The 16,043-nt window shown below is 40.2% G+C and overlaps 1 protein-coding gene across 3 annotated transcripts in view; it reads right to left on the reverse strand.

Moving 5' to 3' along the window:
* Window positions 1–16,043, reverse strand: part of TTC39A (tetratricopeptide repeat domain 39A) — a 56,376-nt gene that overhangs the window by 31,672 nt on the left and 8,661 nt on the right. For all 3 annotated transcript variants that reach the window (XM_042461312.1, XM_042461311.1, XM_042461310.1), the window contains exons 3-8: window positions 15,566–15,642; window positions 14,625–14,692; window positions 10,970–11,034; window positions 10,092–10,191; window positions 6,004–6,069; window positions 2,043–2,151 (exon numbers count right to left, since the gene is read on the reverse strand). In XM_042461312.1, coding sequence (XP_042317246.1) covers window positions 2,043–2,151; window positions 6,004–6,069; window positions 10,092–10,191; window positions 10,970–11,034; window positions 14,625–14,692; window positions 15,566–15,642 — 485 coding nt within the window. The remainder of the gene's footprint in view (window positions 1–2,042; window positions 2,152–6,003; window positions 6,070–10,091; window positions 10,192–10,969; window positions 11,035–14,624; window positions 14,693–15,565; window positions 15,643–16,043) is intronic.

Below are 16,043 nucleotides of genomic sequence, written 5' to 3' on the forward strand. Positions count from 1 at the left end.
TTTTACTCTTGAAGTACACATTTTATAAAATTCTGAAGACTGCACAGACATACTTACTGATCCAATGAAATATGACCCATTCCCTTACTTTGGGCTAAATCCAATTTTAACCCTACTATGAATAGATCCATTGAAATGAATGGGACTTGTTAGTCAAACTTAAAGCCCATTGCAGTGAAAAAGGGAGGAAGGAAAGGGGAAGAAAAAAGAAATAAAAAGAAATGTGTAGCACCTTTAAAATTAATTGTTTTTTTAATATCTGTATGAGCTTTCATGAATATAAACCCATTTCTTTGGATGCAGTATAGTTATAATAAAATCTTAGGTATAAATACTCAGGTATATTTTCATAGTTGTGAGAGTGAGATGGAATGTAATAGGAATAGGAATAATGGGGTCTTCACTGGCAGGATGAATTGCTTCATGATTCATTCCTGCCCCGGTTTGGAAAGCGATTTCAAAAGACCCCTAGTTCTCATTATGAAAGGTTTTTTTTCCTTATCCTGTGTGATAGGTTGTTTTTTGTTTGTTTGTTTGTTTTTTGAGATGATTGTGGTTCCCACTGGCAGCACCACTTTAAACTCCCCTGTCAATCATCTGATGTAAGACCGGTTTGGAAATTGGGAGGGGGGTTGGAGGCTGAGAGAGTGTGTTCTGAGGCTGAGAGAGTGTGACGCTGAGATAATGTGACAAGGAGGATGGCAAGGCAGAGGGAAGTGGAGATAAGATATAATATGGATCTGTCAAGGCTAAGAGGAGAATCGTGTAAAACTAGAAGAAGTATGGATGTTATCAGACAAGGGAAATTGGAAGTATAATCCAATGGCAATCCGAACGCAATCACGCTATTGCATGATACTACCACACACAATTTCGGGCAATGGGAAGTCAGTCCGAACGCAATCATGGGGTTTCACGTTATTGCGTGAGAGGTCATCATACACAATTTTGGGCAATGGCAAGCTATTTTCGGGCAATGGGAAGCCAGTTTGAATGCAATTCGAATTCACATAAATTTGCTGAACTAGCGAATTCACGTGAATGCGTTCTGGACCCACTTTCTTTTCATTCGAAATTAAGAGAAATTCCTCCCCTGTGATAAACTCCTATGTTGCACCCCTTTTGTTCAAGAGCTGGTCAGAACAGTCTTTCTCCTCTTTCCTAGTCAAAGGAGTATAAGAGAAGAAAATTATATTTAAAAAAAACATGGTGTAACAGTAAACAAAAGAGTATTTATGAAGGGTCATTTTCAAAAGGCTATTTGGACCAATCATGTTGTACAGTCTGTGCACCCTCAGCATGAAAATACTGAAGCAGTATCTGATCTCAGGGCTAAAAATTTGGGAGCAAAGGGTTGATAAAAGCAACACATTATGAGTTTACCTGTGATCAGTGAAGTCACAGGAACTATTCAGTAGGTGACCATGACAGAAATGGGCATGAATCTTAACAGCAAAAGGAACACTAAGGGAGTGAGGGAGGGACAGGTAGGAAAAATAACTACCAACTTTCAGCTATATTTTAAAGCCTAATCTGTTATTTTTCCCAATTAGAGTAGACCCATTAAATCAATGAGAACTTGGTAAGGCAACACAGTTAAATGGATTTAGGCCTTTGTACTAGATTCTGAACAACAAAGGCATAAACTGAGGGGAAGGAATCTGTAGCTTTAGAACAGAGGTATTGACTCCTATCTACTAACATAGAACAATATTCTCCTCTTGAACAGAGTCATGAGTACTGTATGTCCTCACTTTAAAGGGTGGGAAATAGCTTACTGCCTAATAAATGGCTTGGCTTAGCCTTATTCCAACAGTGCTGTTGTCTCTTAAAATCATTTGTCGCAAACTAATCAACGGTAGTAATCATCTCATAGAATCTGGTGTTTCCTGAAGAAAATAAAATCTCAAAAATTAACCACATTCTAAGAATTCAAATCTATTTTGAATAAATAATCCATGAATAGACTTGTCAATCTTTCCTATTCTGATTCAATTCTGGATTTATGAAAAGTTACATTGAGAGAGGAAACTGAATCCTACCTAGCACAAAGATCAGGAAGGTATGATAGCATAGCAGTAGCATAGTACACAGCACAGACCTAAAGCTGCACATTGATGCTCCTTCTTCAATCTGCTGCAGACCATGTTCCTGCATCACAGTCAGAGAAACCCTTATAAATTAATTACATCTTTGAGTTGTTTTATTTGTTTCACTGCAGTGAAATCAAGAAATCAATACCACAATACACATGTGCATCACATGGTCAAATTGTCTTACACAGCTAGCACAAGAAATAACAGTACCATTGTAAATTAGCATACAGCTATCAGTCATTTCTTTTGTAAAACACCAGATGAACAAAGACAGTGGGTTTTTTTGGGGGGGATGCAAGAGAAATTACATGTTTTTCCTTACAAACAGAAAGGGCTGCACCATATTGATCACATAAAGGACACAAGATGTTGCAATCTCTCTGTAACAGGCATGTAATCTCTGTTAATTATGTCAAAACAACACACATATATAATTCCCATGACTATACAGGAGGAGTGTGTGGGGGAATGTCAAATAAAGAAGCTGAACAGTAGCTGATTCAAAACAGCCAAAAGGATGCATTCCAGAATGCTCAGTTAAACTACAGGTTTAAAATTGCCATAAACCTCAATGACTTTAAAAGAGGATTAGAGACACGCATGAGGGCAAGGCTCCCAATGGATACTAATTATGATTGCCATATATAACCTTTTATAGATCTCTGAATACCAACTGTTGGAAAACAATATGTAGAGAGATCTTAGAATCATAGAATCGTAGAGTTGGAAGAGACCACAAGGGCCATCCAGTCCAACCCCCTGCCATGCAGGACCTCTTGTGGCACCTTTGAAGGTAGGACGTTGAAAGAGGAAATGTTTAATTAAAAATACAGAAAGCCCTAAATGATTAAATAACATTCTGCCTGTGAACGCAAAAATAACTGATTTGGAACAAAAATTGATTTGCATTACAAGACATCTACTGGCAAATTGATCATTTAAACGTTGTTGTTACCAAGTCCCTGATTCAAATGTAAGATAATCTTGTATAAGAGTCTTGTATACAGACTTTTAAAAAACCCAACAACTATCCATCTTAAAGTATAGTTCTATTGTTAAAAATAGGTTGTTCCTCTTCACAAAGTTGTCAAAATGTGGGCCACGTGTTGCTTCCCAGGCCATCTCTGAATTTTAAAAAAAAAACCACTGTCCCCTGTGTTACCCTGTGGACTTCCATGGTAGAACAGCAATTCAAAGTAATGTTCTCCAAGAGACCTACTCCAAAACTCAAACCACTAGACCATGCTGGCTCTCCTACACCACTCTAAATCCTCAGAGCTGCCCACAATTGTTAGTGCCAACTGAAGTAGACCCATTTTAGACTTACCAAGCTCCCACTGAATCAATAGGTTTACTCAGGTTGACATTAACAGTTTGATTTAGCCCTCAGAAGCTGCCCACTCCTGTTCTAAAAATGTTTTTAAAAGAGGCTTAAAATATGAAGTGCAATAGGAGTAATTCAGGAATGAGCGCACGGTTTGCACATAAAAATTCACATAGGTCTATAAAATAGTTTTCTAGATTTCTGAGAAAATATTAGATCCAAACTTGTTTTCATTTGTCATTGCCAGAACTTTCCTGAGCTATTATAAACAGGTGAAACTTCTTTCTCCCTATAAATCTTTCACAAATCTAGCCTATTTAAGTTTAGATGACTACAAATGCTGAAAGCAACGTTTCAAGGATATCTGAATCCTGTTGAGGAAAATGATATGCCACTTCCTAATTACTGCCTGAACTTATAGAGATTTCTCAAGATGAGAGTGGAGAAAAGGCAGATTAGAGTGTTGGCAACTTCCAATGAAAGTGAGCCTGGCAACCCTCAATGGGTGCTTAGCCAAGAAAAGGTGGAGATTACTCCAAAGAACATGTATAAATATGAAGAGAGGAGTGTGGTGAATTAGATAGGGAATTGGATAGGGACTGGAGAGGGACAGAGCTCTGAGATAGAGTTAGAGGTTTATTAGACCCTGAGACAGTTTAACAGCCAGGATGGATGGGATACACTGCTGAAAGGGAATACCCAGGTTGCCCTTAGAAGAGGCCGAGAGTGGAACTTGAATTGGTGGGACTAGTAGGGTCTTAAAGTAGCAACAAAGGGGCTATACAGGCCTTCCCTATCCTGACCAGATTGGGACTGTAGCAACCTCACACCACAGCCCCGATCCGGCCTCTGGAGAGCACAAAAAGGAGCTGCAAAAAGCGGCTCCTTTTTACACCCTCCAAAGGGTGCCATAGCTGTGGCAATGTGGCTGTATGGCACCCCTTTGGCACTGCATTATGTGGATGCAGCGCTGGAGTCGCGCCATGATGCCATGCACCGTCTGGAACAATGCACAGCATCATGATTCCCTGGGGGCAGAATCAGGGCGTCCAATGTCAGGACGCTGTGCCCTGGCTCCGCCCACAGGCTGGCACCAAGTTCCAGTCTGTACAGGGCCAAAGTTTTTAAAGCTCAGAATCTAGTCCAGTGGTTCTCAACCTTCCTAATGCTGTGACCCTTTAATATAGTTCTTCATGTTGTGCTGACCCCCAACCATAAAATTATTTTGTCTCAGTTCTTAAGACTGTCAGAAATATCTGTTTTCCAATGGTCTTAGGCGACCCCTGTGAAAGGGTTGTTCGACCCCCAAAGGGGTTGCAACCTACAGGTTGAGAACCACTGGTCTAGTGAAAAGTCGTAAGTGAAACTGTAACCTAGAGACCACTTATAAAATATAGTAACAGATACAGTACTGGGAATCTTTGTAACTGTTTAAGCACAAAACCACCATATCAACTCTGAATATTCACCAGAAGAGAGATACTGTAACCAACTAAATTGTCAATAAAGTTTTCTGTTGTTTTGGTTCAACATGTGGTCACTTGAGGTATTTTAAGAAACGATAAGCCAAACACTACCAGGAATAAAAAGACCATTGTGCCAACCTCAGAGAAAATAGTTGATTGAATGAAACTCGCCATCACAAAGAGGTGGCCAAGGTAGCACACAGAGTAAAAGATTAAAAGGTTTTAAAGAGATTTTGGCAGTGCCATGTTGTCAATGGGTCATTTCAGTAACAGTAAAGAATGCTTTTTTAAGGATCCAAGATGGTATTTGAGGGGGGAAAGTTTCTTCCAGATATATTGTAAACATCATGCTTTATTTTATATACTTCTATTATAGCTTCCTTTAATCTACTTTCCCTTGCAGTCTTAATGTTTCATTTTTGCCTCTGAATTCCTTTAGTATATTGCAGACAACACACTGAGTAATTCTAAAGAAATTCTCAAAAAGTCTGGGATTGTAGAAAAGAGTCTGGGATCCAATGGTGACTAGTGCCTCCCATGTCAGCTGCTCCAGCTTGTCATCTGAACTTTAAAAGAACTATCCAAATCACTAACTTATTTATTATTATTATTATTATTATTAACCTTTATTTATGAAGCGCTGTATATTTTGGACGCATGCTTCAGTCCCTGCACAGTTCCTTTAAATTAGAACTGAAATCTGAGCAGATTTGCTGCCTCACTGGCATCAGAACCACCAGGCACTATTGGTTGCAGCCAAACATGCCCTTCTATGAAGGCACTGAGGCCCAATAGAAGTACCTGCTGGAGGGAGAACAGTGCAAGATTATTTGTGCCAATTCCCTTTCATTCATGCAGTCCTTACTTTCACCTGTCATGCTGTTCCAGGTCTTTCCCCAACTTTCCAGACAGGTTTTTCACTAGGAAGGGAGAAACAGCAAAAAAATACGCTCCCTATTTCCTCTGGCAGAGTGTTCCTAGCTCCATACATAGTAAGTATACATCCAGCCCCAAATATTTACTACTTATGCACATGTTACACATTAACAGTTGTAACAGCAATATGTAATAATAAATCTTCAGCATCTACATTGCATAGATAAATCAAAATACTTGCCTTATTTCCAGAAAACCCAACAAACTCTAGTAAACGGACAATCCTTGTTGGTAGCATGGACAATGTCTATAGAAACAGAAATCAAAGAAGCTGTATGAAGTGAATACTACATGCTTCAACTTCTAAATCTCAGAAGAAAGCTTAAGGGGGGGGGAAAGGAATGACATCAGTGAAATTACAACTAGTCCATATCACTCTCAACTATGTCCAGTACCCATCACAGACTCCAATGAATTGCATGATAGGACTCATCATTATTTTTACTCTTCCTTGAAACCCATTGTACCCTTACAAAATCTGTATCAAATGACACTTCATTACTCCAGAGCAGATTTGGAGGGCACACAGGTGACTAAAATTGGAAGGGAGAATCACCTGGTCCTGGATTCATTAGGTTTCACCCTTACATTCTGCCTGTTGTATCTATCATGCAGAGGTAATGAGAATGTTCTCTGGCTGCATCTTTTCCATACTACCTCTTTATACAGTACTACACTCCATGCAATCCTCTGACAAAGCATATAGAGTTTCCATACCAGCCCTGCCCAGCATTCAGTGACAGCACCAGAAAGAACAGGGGGAGGGGGCTTCTGTTCTGAGGAGACAAACTACTCTGTCATCTGCTAGAGCTGTGTTGTAGAATGCATGGCACACATGCCAGACTGAATATATGATGGTCTCTCTGAGGGCATGCAAGGGTGCCGCTGTGCCACCATTTTAGAGGGCATCTGGGCAATCCCTTTTGGGCCCCCACGTGCAGTAGGGCCAGCAACAGGCATGTGTGCTGGGCTCACCAGGGCCATCACAACCACTGGGAGTCCCCTGCCTGAAGATGCTGTACGTTGTGGAAGAAGCTTTCCACGTTGGCCAGCTTGCCTTGGTGGTAGAAATCTGCCTCTGCCAAGGGGATGTACTGGCCAGGGCCAGGAGGATGACTGAAGCACTGGAGGCCTATAGCGCTGCCGCCCACCAGGCCTGGCTCTGGCCCAAGGATGCACCCTCAAAGGAGGAGGAAAGCAATGTCCAGCCACTCCAGGCCTTCTCTCCTCCCTATCACCTGAGGATAGGAGGGTGGATTTGAGAATAGGAGGTCATGGGGGGGGGCTCTCTGGCTGGGCCTTCTCCTTTGGGGCCCTTCTACAACCAGGAGCAGGGACCCTGGTTTGGATCCCAGGTTGGAGGTTCTGGCCTTGGGGCATGGCCTCCCAGTGCAGCTGTTCTACTTCTGTTCCACTTTGGTTCCCTCGGCTCCATCCTTTGGATCCCCAGGACTTATAGTTTGCTGAGGGACTCAGGGGTCTGTGCTGGAGAGCTCTAGAGCCTGCCTGCAAAGAATCCCAGGTCTCCCTTTCTGAAATGCAAAACCCAGGGCCCCATGATGTTTGAAGTGGCATGAAACTGTTGTAACTTCACAATACGGATGTACTCTCAGCCATCCCCTATTGGCCCCTCGTATGCCCAGAAGGGGTTAAAGTAGCCATGGAACAGGAGGGTGCCATCTTGTGTGGGATGCCAAGAAGAGGGGTAGCTCTTGGTGTTCCCCTTAACCCCAAATGGAGGAGGTCTGACCTTGTTTTGAGTAGCCCTCTGACCTTATGAATGGGTCCCCTTGCACTGCCCCCAGGCCAACCCCTTCTGGCACCGGATCTGCTGCATCTTCTCCACCGCAGATGACAGGGAGGGCGGCATGTCCTTCGAGGATTTCAGTTCCAGCACATCATTTCCCAGTCCCCAGACTTCACCAGGTAATCTTGGCAAGATTTGTTTAGAGGGGATTTTTTTGCCATTGCCTTCCACTTGGGCTGAGAGTGTGTGATTTGTTCAAGGTTGCCCAGTGGGTTTCCACGGCAGAGCTGGGATTTCAACCCTGGTCTTCTAGGATACTAGCCCAGCGCTGAAACCATTGCACTGCAGAAATAATCCAGTTTGACACCACTTTAACTGCCATGACTACACGGCACTGTAGAAATAATCCAATTTGACACCACTTTAACTGTCATGGCTCCATGCTATGAGATTCTGGGATTTGCCATTTGTTGTGGCAGCACAGATCCCTGACAGAGAAGCCTAAATGTGCAAAAAGTCCTCCATTTTGAGCAGGGCTGAGAAGCATGGATTTAATATTTACATGAGTGGGTTTTTTTTTTACTTTTTAAACTTTTATTTGGTCAGGTCCCCTATTTTCTCCTAGCGTGTTTTCCCTCAGAAGCCCCGCCCCCGGCACTTGGTGACACCCGGTGCAGAAATGCTACTGAGTTTGGGCACTCAGCCTCTAAAAGGTTTGCCATCACTGTGCTAGAGAATGGTTTAACCAGGGTTCCCTGGAGCCCTAGGGTTCCACAAAAGGTTGCTCAGGGTTCTATGAGAGATCAACGCTGAATAAAAACCAAACATTTTAGGGCTGAAGATGCTGTAGATATAATAATTTTATATAGCAATTCTCTTAGACCTGTAGATTATTTCAACATTTCCTCCAAGGTAAAAAGTTTGAGAGAGACTGTGCTAGAATGCAAAAGTCACAATTCAGCCATATTGCTAAGACTGGGAATGACACTGTCATGGACTTTTGCTCACCAGAATGGATCAAACATTGGATAGAGCAGTTTCCTGAGTGGGTATTTGGTTATGAAGAACTGTAGTGAGAAACGCTCCCACACTAAATATTAAGAGGTTCCAACCTGAAGTATAAAGGCACTACAAGTGAACAGAGGAAAAGTGAAGAAAACACCAACTGTCTCTCATAGCACATCATGTTTCACTTCTATGATACTATAGACCTAAATGCCTAATGTCTCTAAAAATAATGGGTAGCTGGAAAATACCTCTGTGAACCCACAGAGCAATTGCCAGATAGAGTAGGGAGCATTGGGCTAATGGGTTCACAATCTAACACAGTACATGCAAAGCTGTGCTTTGGTCTTATAGTTCTGTAGACAATAAATTTGACAAATAACTTCAGAGTTGAAGCTCAAATATCAAAGAAGTAACACCCTGGAAGCTTCATGATTCATACTCCTAATCTACACATACACTTTAATATAAGATTGGAATGTTATAACATTTCAATTACTAACAAGCTTCTTATGCTACAATAATCTGAGTAGTTCCAGTATGGTAAATGCAACTCTTGGTGATCTTGCAGACTTGATCAGCTTCATCTTCAAACATATGTTGTTTCGTTTCATATTTTTATTTTTTGAGACATTCACTGCCTTCAGACTGTTAGGTGATTTCCTCAAGTACTTGCAGTTTTAAAGTCATCATGTAACCTAAAGCTTCTGTGGGACTGGCCTTTTGAGAGATAACTTTCACAAGTGAAAAAGAAGACAAACAAATAAATTATAATCAAGTCTGACAAGCCTCTGTTATGACTCTTTTGATTCCTCATTTTCTTTGATGAACTGAGAGCTTCTTATGTATGCATCAAAACACTTAGATTAGTCATATGTACAGGAAGCCTTGCATAAAATTTATTATGATTGATTGATTGATTGATTGTACTTATATCCCACTTTCAGAAATGCTCTCAGAGTGACTTACAAATGATAATTAGATAGTTCCCTGCCCTCAGGCTTACAATCTAAAGACATGGCATACAAGGAAAGGGGATGGCAGTGGGGGAAGGAGATTAAGAATTCATCAGAAATTGCCTCCCATTCTCTCCCTCTGAGGCTTGGATGTCAGACTATGTCTATACATTCTAACATAAATAAGCAGCAATTCACCATGAGTCCTATTTTATTTGGCTATGTTGTGTTTCGCATTTTCTCACTATTAAAATATTAAAGGTTAAGACAGTGCCCTTTTAGATATTGGACTAAAACTTCTATTTTCTTTCACCAATGTCTATACTGGCAGCTGCCCACCTTACATATTCCTGGCATGGATGATCTACTGATGGAGAGAGAATCCAGAAGTATGTATCTCGTATGTTACTGCAAATGCATCGAATTACTACTATAAAGAAGCACTGCAAGAATTTCCACCATGAATTTATTGTGTAAAACTGATTTCAACTTCAAATCTCAACTTAACTTCAAAGAGTCAGTTAAAACTTACTGTTTCTCTAGAGAAACTGAATAACATACCAGATTAAATGCTCCGACTCCCAGCTTTACACCACCTTCAAAATGTGCATGGTTTTCTCCTTTAACATAGTTGGGAGAATGTATCAGACTGTCCAGCTCTCTATGAATACAAAACATCTCATCAAAAGCTTGAATATAATTGCAGGTATAAAGGTAATAATAATTTTAGAAATTTTAATACATGACAAGAATTAATTACTATTGTTTTCCCGAACTGTTATGAATATAACAGGGACATGATACCAACCTTAATACCCTGAAGGCATCAGATCCCACCTGATCTTGGAAGCTAAATAGAGTCAGGCCTGGTTAGTACTTGGATGGGGGAGAACCCAGGAATACCAGATACAGTAGTATTTATTTCAGATGCAGGAAGTGACAAGCCACCTCTCTCTCTCTCTCACACACACACACACACACACCCCACACACACACAAGTTGCATCAACAAGCAGCTTTAAGACATAGGAACCATGGCAGTGTCCTTCCAGTTGTAGTCCCACATATTTGGACAAAGTCTGTATAGATACTTCATTTGTGCACAGTTTTAAAATATTTATTCAATTCAGCTTTTTAGTAATCGTTTTTATCTGACTTCATGCTTTAGGCAATGCCATTTTAATGGTAAATGTTTAAAATCCTTTAGTGTTTCAGATACTGCATTCCTTAGTTGCTGTAAGCTGCCTTGTGGGGGTTACTCTGAAATGCAGAATATACTTTAAGGAAAGTAAAAATAAATAAAACAGACCAAATCAATTTTGACCAGTATGAAGTATGAGAAGTGGAGATATATAATAAGTAAAACCAATTAAGTTTGAGATACCAATGGAACAAAATTGTTTTCCTCTCCAAGAAGGCATCTATTAAATAACTACATACCTGTATATTTGATAACTGTTTCTGATCTTGATGCTGCCTTTGACAAAGCTAATCATGTTTTCATCCTAAGGAAAATACAATTTATTATAAATTATAGTTGTCAAAGCAGACATTACATTTAAGATGTAGTGGGCAGTTTTCCCTTCTTGTTTTTGGTCTTTTATTCTTGAGGAAGCACAGGACCCTTGATATGAACTAGGAGTCTAGCAGGAGGTACGGTGTAACTCCAACTTCCCACCATGATCCCATTCCAGATCAGGTTTAATGTTCCCAGAGTTTAAATTACAAAACAGTGATCCAACAAAATTGTGGGGTGGAGGAGTGCACAGGGAAAGCCAGCACTGCAAATGAGGTGAAGAGAAATATTCAGCATTTGATTTAAAACAGCCAACTTACCTGACAGACATTTTAGCAAAGTTGTGTAGAAGTACATAAGGTTTTAGAAAATGTTTTAAAAGCTTTATAGTTATATGCACTGGAATTGGAGAGGAGGAAAATTAAATATCTGAACATCCACTTTGGTTGATGCAGGTCAAGAATCATAAGATAACTTTTCTGCCTGCAGTGCACACTTATAGTGCACTGCATCTTCCACTCTTAGGAGTTTATCAAATGGGAGGAATTTCTCGAATGAAAAGAAACTGGGGCCAGAACGCATTCACTTAAAGTCGTTAGTTTAGCGCAATTACGTGAATGTGCATTGCATTCGAACTGGCTTCCCATTGCCCGAAAATAGCATGCCATTGCCCGAATTTGCGTGTGGCAGTTTATCACGCAATAACGTGAAATCACATGTTTGCCTTCGGACTGACTTTCCATTGCCCTAATTTGCATGCAGTGGGTTATCACACAATAACGTTAAACCCCATGATTGTGTTCAGATTGTCATTGGATTATACCTCCAATTTCCCTTGTCTGATAAACTCCACAGCAAAAGGTGAAGAAATTAGGTGAAGAAAATCACTCTTATTAACTTAAGAGTCAAAAAGGTACTATTGAGAGTTATTTCTTTGTCTGCAAAGTTACTTAGCAGAGCAACTAGCAAAGTTACAGCAGAATAAGCATAAAGTCTGTCATAAAGCTGGTCTGAAAAATATATAAATAAAATTAGAAATAAATTTTAAAAAGAAAGAAACAGAAAGAGAAATAAAGGTGGCTTCTGAGTAAGAGACCTTCCACATTGCTGAACAATTATGTCGCATTATGATTACATTATTAACTGCCACAACAACATCCTGGGAATACTAGGATTTACAGGGTGGCTAAGAGAGCTAAGGTGTCTCACCAAACGACAAACCCCAGGATTCCAGAGGACATTCACAAAGCTGATAAAGTGGAATCATAGTGCTATAACTGGGTAGTGTGAAAGTACCCTAAGTGAAGCCTTGCATTATTATAGTGCAGAGGCAGAAGCTAGTAAACAAGATTAGGATTTCGTTACCAAAAAAAATGAACTCTGTTGAGGAAACCTACTTATGAAATGCTGGAAACTAAACTGTGAAAATCCCATGATTAATTTTGTCCATGAATGAAAAATAAAATAAAAATTCAAGGCAGCAAATAAACGGAGCAGTACGCATTACTGCTTAAGAAGAATTATAGCTCTTGCTCTCTCATGCTCATAAATTCATTGGATAATATGGACTCTAAAAGCCAGACATCTTCCAGTACAGTCTGCTCTCTGGATTCTTTATCCACAGATTCAACCTTCCACAGCTTGAAAATATTAAACAATACATACATTCCAAAAAGCAAGGGACACCATTTTACCATGCCACTGTATATAATGGAACTTAAGCATCCACAGATTTTGCTATCATGGGTTCCCAGAACAAAACCCAGTGGATATCAAGAGCCCACTGTACTTCCATCTACTCATTACCCGTATCGCCTCAAAAACATTAGGTTAAAAATAATATTAGGAATATTTTATACGGTACAGTATAGATCCACAGGTAGACCCATGATTAGCAGCAAACACAGCAGCTATCATTGGGTCAGTATATAACCACCATGATTCTGGTGCTACTCTGTTATCATAGCTTTTCCAGTACATTCCTGATAGGATAGCATATCCCAGGTTTCTGAATTCAGGTGGCTTAAACTGCATATTTTGCAAATGTAGAATCATAGATTCCTAGAGTTGGAAAAGACTCCAAGGGTCATCAGACCAATCCCCTGGCATGTAGGAATACATAATCAAAGCACTCCCAATAGATGGTCATCCAGCCTCTCTTTAAAAATCTCCAAAGAAGGAGATTCTACCAACTTCCGAGGCAACATGTTCCACTACTGAACAGTCTTCCTAATGTTTAGGTAGAATCTCTTTTCCTGTAGTTTGAATTCATTGCTCCCTATCCTAGTCTCTGGAGCAATGGAAAACAAGCTGGGTTCATCTTCAACATGACATTCTTCAAATATTTAAACATGGTCATCATGTCACCTCTTAACCTTATCTTCTTTAGGCTAAACATACCACGCTCCCTAAGCCACTCCTCATAGGGCATGGTTTCCAGACCTTTCACCATTTTGGTTGCCCTTTTCTGGATACTTCCTGGCTTGTCCACATACTTCCTGAATTGTGGTGCCCAGAACTGGACACAATATCCCAAGTGAGGTCTGACCAAAGCAGAACAGAATTATACCATTACTTCCCTTGAGTTAGACACGATACTGATATTAATACAGCCTAAAAATGCATTGGCATTCTCAGCTGCCACATCACATTTCTGACTCATGTTCAGCCTGTGGTCCACTAAGACTTTAGATCCTTTTTGCATGTTCTGCTTTCAAGTTAGGTGTCACTCATCCTATATCTGTGTATTTCATTTTTACTGCCCAAGTGTAGTATCCTACATTTCTCCCTGTTGAAATTCATTTCGTTAGTTTGAGCAGCACTTGGGCAGCAAAAATTAAGTACACAGATATAGGATGGCAGACACCTAACGACAGCAGTACATGCAAAAAGGATCTAGGAGTCATGGACACAGGCTGAACATGTCATTCAGTTGTGTAATTCAAGAATAACCCGTCCCTTTTCAGACTTTCCTCCTCTCTCTTTCCGGCAAGTATTACAAAGTTAGGAAAGGAACTGCATCATAATCTTACCCAGTTATTTGCAAGGTTCTGTGGCCTTCTGTCTCTCCTCTTACACTGGATTAGTTTCTAGGGTTTATCTTCTCCATTACTAGTATGGAAAACTATGATTTGGCATAGGCCAATGCGTATTTATCACTTGTTCCTAATGACTTAAAATCTTTATGCTTTCCCTATAGATCATGGGTGGGAAAACTACAGCCCTCCAGGTTCTGATTAACTACCGTTCCCATCATGACTCACCACCAGCCAAGCTGAAGGAAGTTTTAGTCAGGCTCATGAGTGATGGTTGTAGCACCACCCTTTATAGTACCTCTACAGCTACAGCGTCACCATAAAGAGAGAAGCTACAACCAAACCCTCATCACAAGCCTGGCTAAAACGTCCTTCGGCTTGGCTGGTGGTGAGGCATGATGGGAATGGTAGTTCATCAGAACCTGGAGGGCCGTAGGTTTCCCAGCCCTGCCATACATAATATGCTGAGTCCCCTGATGAAATTAAACACATCTTTATGTTTTTGTGGCTGCACGCACAAGTGTTCAAGAAACAATGATATTACCTGGAGGAATGTAAGAGCGGCCCTCTGAAGCAAGCATTCAGCATAGCAAATTTCTGCATGAATTTCCTCTAAAAAAATAAAAAAATAAAATAAAGGGATGGCATCACCAAACAGAGCAAGTCCATCACATCAACACAGCAGTTTCTTTCCTTATTGTGGACATGCTGCAGCAAGGCTTGGGTTTTCACATTCCCTTCTTTTTCTCTCGTGGGACCATAAAGTGGAGAGGAAAAGCTTTAGCTTCCATTTTTAATTAACCACAGGTTGCCAAGTTGTCCAAGCCCTAAATTGTAGTTAATGTTTATAATGGTTTATTTAAAAATCCAGTTCTATAACTGGTCTGAGGTCAACGTGTATCAAGGAATAAATCCTGAGGATTCTAGTTGGAAAAGGCTATCTAAACTAACATTTAGCATGACATCTGGACCACATCACACCAAGGCTATAATCCTATACCCAGTGTCCTGGGAGTAATTCCTACTGAATTCAATAAGGCTTATCTTTGTAATTCAGGAAAAATAGATGAAGTTTCCTTTCCTGACAATCTTTATCTGGTAATCCTATTGCCCACTCCTCTTGTCTGATGCACTACCAAACCTTGTAATTTCCTTTTCTCTAGGCATGTGTTGTCATAAACTCAGATTTTGGATTTCTCCACCAACTTCTAGCTGACTGCATTTGATTACCATGAAACCCTTATTCGTGTCACTTGTTATTAATTGAAACTTTAGCCACAACCCTGACTGACAATGCCACAGAATTCTTTCAAATCCTTCTCTGAAGAAAGTCATATCAACTATTTCTACACAGGCATCCCATGATAGCCATGCAAAATATTTACAATAACCAATAAACCCAATACTGAATTTCTAAAGTGGTCAGTTTTATATTTACTAATCAATAATGAGGACAGAAACAGAGACCCCCCTCTTTTTTTTTACCTTCAGTTAATCGGTTAAGGTTGTGTCTCTGCACTAAGTTGGTGAAAGAATCTGCTACAGTGGATTTTTTCCGAAACCTAAGAAAATTGAGAGAGGCCAACAATATTTGCAGTGCAACACAAATCAACAAACCAGTAAAAAATCTGATCAATACACATCCCCTCCAAAAAAATTCCTGAAAACCGTTGACTTAACAATTTATTTATAATTCCTGATGACGTCAGACTGCAACTATCATCCTTCCCTCATTACTGCCCATTATTGTCATATTGCTGTCACTTCTTGCCGACCTGTTTTAACTGATGTTCTTCCAGTTAAATGTTTTTATTGTTATTATTTTGTATTGATGGGAGGGAGGATAGAAGGGTAGGGTTTTCGGGGACTGTTTCATTATTATTCTCCGTGACTTTTGTATTTGAAATTTTCCTTGCTGTTACCCGCCTCGGTCCTCAAACGGGAGAAGTGGGATACTAATAAA

This window comes from Sceloporus undulatus, chromosome 4 (genome assembly GCF_019175285.1).
Source record: "Sceloporus undulatus isolate JIND9_A2432 ecotype Alabama chromosome 4, SceUnd_v1.1, whole genome shotgun sequence".
NCBI lineage: Eukaryota > Metazoa > Chordata > Lepidosauria > Squamata > Phrynosomatidae > Sceloporus > Sceloporus undulatus.